Raw genomic sequence first — 2945 nt, 5'->3', positions numbered from 1 at the left:
AATAATAATTACAAACAGGAGAAAAAAAAAGAATGGAACAACAACAAAAAAATAATTAGCTGGGGCAACACAGGGAGACCTCATCGCTAGAAAAACTCAAAAAATTAGCTGGGTGTGGTGATACAACCCTGTGGTCCTAGCTATATGGGAGGATCCCTTGAGCCTGGGAGTTTGAGGCTGCCATGAGCCATGATCATGCCACTGCACTCCAGCCCGGCAACAGAGAAAGACCCTGTCTCAAAAAAATTAAAAAAAATAAATAAATAAAGAAATCACTAAAAAATAAGCTGTGCTTTCCTAAAGCCCTGCAAACGAAATGTGGACAACTAAAAAAAAAAAAAAAAAAAAAACCTAGGGAAATTGTCAACTTCTCAGGTGTGATGATGAGATGGGGTTATGTTTAAACAATATGACATAATCATTTTTGAAGCTGGGCATTAGGTGTGTGACAGTTATCTTCCTTACAATTGTTTGCTGTTTTTTAAAGTGGATCACATTATGCTCCATGACCAATAATAATCACCATCATCCTCCTCCCCCTTCTCCATCTACATCCCAGGGAATGGAAAAATAAACTGTTTTCTCAGATTCTGAGGTGGGAGAAAGACAATAACCAACACACTAACTCATTTACTCATAAACATATTGTTATGAGTTGAACTATGTGCCTCACCCACCCCCCAAAAAATTTCATATGTTGAAGTTCTAACCTCTAGTTCCTCAGAATGTGATCTTATTTGGAAAGGGTTATTACAGATGTGATTAGTCAAGATGAGGTCCTACTGGAGTAGAGAGGAACCCTAATCCAATATGACTGGTATCCTTATCTTTAAAAAGGGGAAATTTGGCCACAGATATGCACACAGGTAGAACACCATGTGAACATGAAGGCAGAGATCCAGGTGATGCACCTACAAGCCAAAGAATGACAAAGATTACCAGCAAACCACCAGAAGCCAGGGGAGAGGCATGGAACATACAGTTTCTCATAGTCCTCAAAGAAACCAACTCTAACAATGTGATCTAGAACTTCTAATCTCCAGATTTATGAGATAATAAATTTTTGTTGTTTAAGCCACCTGGTTTGTGGTACTTTGTTGCAGCAAGCCTAGCAAACTAATGCACATATATTCTATATTTTGAAGAAAAAATTCCTAGAGATTCACATTTAAAATGGTTAAATTAAGCAAAATAAAACAAAACAAAAAAAGAAAAGTCCCAACTACCTGAAATATGTAATTGTCTTAGGTAACCAACTTAAAAATAGCTAATATAGTCAATTGCCACTGGCATTAGTTCTTTAAAAGATAGTACAAAACTAAAAGATGCTTGGCTGGGTGCAGAAGCTCACTCCTGTAATCCCAGCACTTTGAGGGGCTGAGGTGAGTGCATCACTTGAGCCCAGGAGTTCCAAACCAGCCTGGGCAACATGGCGAAACCCTGTTTCTACAAAAAAAATACAAAAAAAATTAACTGTCCATGGTGACATGTGTCTGTAGTCTCAGCTATTCGGGAAGCTGAGGTGGGGGAATCATCTGAGCCTGGGGAAGTCAAGGCTGCACTGAGCTGTGACTGTGCTACTGTACTCCATCCTGGGTGACAGAGTTAGACCCTGCCTCAAAATAAAAAATAAAAACAAAGATGCTTAAAAAAGGGTAACCAGAGATCTTTGAACTGTTAATAAAAATTATGTTTCTGTCTGCTCTGAGATTTTTCTTATTTTTTTTTTTTTGGGGGACGGAGTTTCGCTCTTGTTACCCAGGCTGGAGTGCAATGGTGCGATCTCGGCTCACCACAACCTCCGCCTCCTGGGTTCAGGCAATTCTCCTGCCTCAGCCTCCTGAGTAGCTGGGATTACAGGCACGCGCCACCATGCCCAGCTAATTTTTTGCATTTTTAGTAGAGACGGGGTTTCACCGTGCTGACCAGGATGGTCTCAATCTCTTGACCTCGTGATCCACCCGCCTCGGCCTCCCAAAGTGCTGGGATTACAGGCTTGAGCCACCGCGCCCGGCGATTTTTCTTATTTTTAAAAAAATCTCAAGTTATCCTCTTGCTTCAGCCTCCCAAGCAGCTGGGACTTATAGGCACATGCAAGCACACCCCGCTAACTTTTAAATTTTTTGTAGAGATGGAGTCTTGCTATGTTGCCCATGCTGGTCTTGAACTCCTGGCCTCAAACAATCCTCCCACCTCGGCCCCCTAAACTTCTGGGATTACAGGCGTGAGCCACTGCACCCAATCATGTGCTTTCATGTATACTTACCAACAGAGGTTTAAAAGGGGGCTCCACCTTTCGAGCCAGAAGTTCTTCCCAGTTAATGTGTCTGAAGAATGGATGAGCCTAGGAAAAATGAGCAGAAAGAAAAGTTGAGGGGAATAGACTTTGCTGAATTGATAAATTAATCGCCTTTTTGAAATTACAAGCCACAAAATAAGCTGAGCTCATAAGCAACTACATATAAGCCTCAGAAATATATAAAATTAGCAGTATCTTCCCCCTAAAACACCAAAGATGCCGATCCCTACTTGAACTTCTCCAGCGTCTCCAGGACCGGCTCCCAGACGAGAAGCAGCATTTCTTTTCAGCAGCTTTAAAGAGGAAAAATAAAGCCTGGATGAAGAGCCTTAGTCAAAGTGTTTTTTTTTTTTCTTTTATAGACTTTGCTTGTCTACTCTGCCTTGAGAAAATACGGTTTATTGGCCAGGCACGGTGGGTCATGCCTGTAATCCCAGCACTTTGGGAGGCTGAGGCAGGTAGATCACCTGAGATTGGGAGTTCGAGACCAGCCCGTCCAACATGGTGAAACCCCTTCTCTACTAAAAATACAAAAATTAGCCTGGCGTGGTGGCAAATGCCTATAATCCTAGCTACTAGGGAGGCTGAGGCAAGAGAATCACTTGAACTTGGGAGGCAGAGGTTGCAGTGAGCCAAGATCATGCCA

General features: G+C 42.1%; 1 protein-coding gene across 5 annotated transcripts in view; it reads right to left on the bottom strand.

The window, feature by feature from the left end:
• The window catches only part of RPS6KB1 (ribosomal protein S6 kinase B1), a 63856-nt gene that overhangs the window by 11277 nt on the left and 49634 nt on the right, over positions 1–2945 (bottom strand). For 4 of the 5 annotated variants that reach the window (XM_017539821.2, XM_017539825.2, XM_017539824.2 and 1 more), the window contains 2 exons: positions 2530–2592; positions 2267–2344 (listed from right to left, as the gene is read on the bottom strand). In XM_017539821.2, coding sequence (XP_017395310.1) covers positions 2267–2344; positions 2530–2592 — 141 coding nt within the window. Of the gene's footprint in view, positions 1–703; positions 912–2266; positions 2345–2529; positions 2593–2945 lie in introns of those variants that run through there. The other variant, XM_037742477.1, reaches the window with a different exon arrangement.

The sequence above is a fragment of the Cebus imitator genome, unplaced genomic scaffold, assembly GCF_001604975.1.
Source record: "Cebus imitator isolate Cc_AM_T3 unplaced genomic scaffold, Cebus_imitator-1.0 Scaffold121, whole genome shotgun sequence".
Taxonomy (NCBI): domain Eukaryota; kingdom Metazoa; phylum Chordata; class Mammalia; order Primates; family Cebidae; genus Cebus; species Cebus imitator.
The sequence above is the reverse complement of the archived record's forward strand: the minus strand, read 5'-3'. Positions and strand labels throughout refer to the sequence as shown.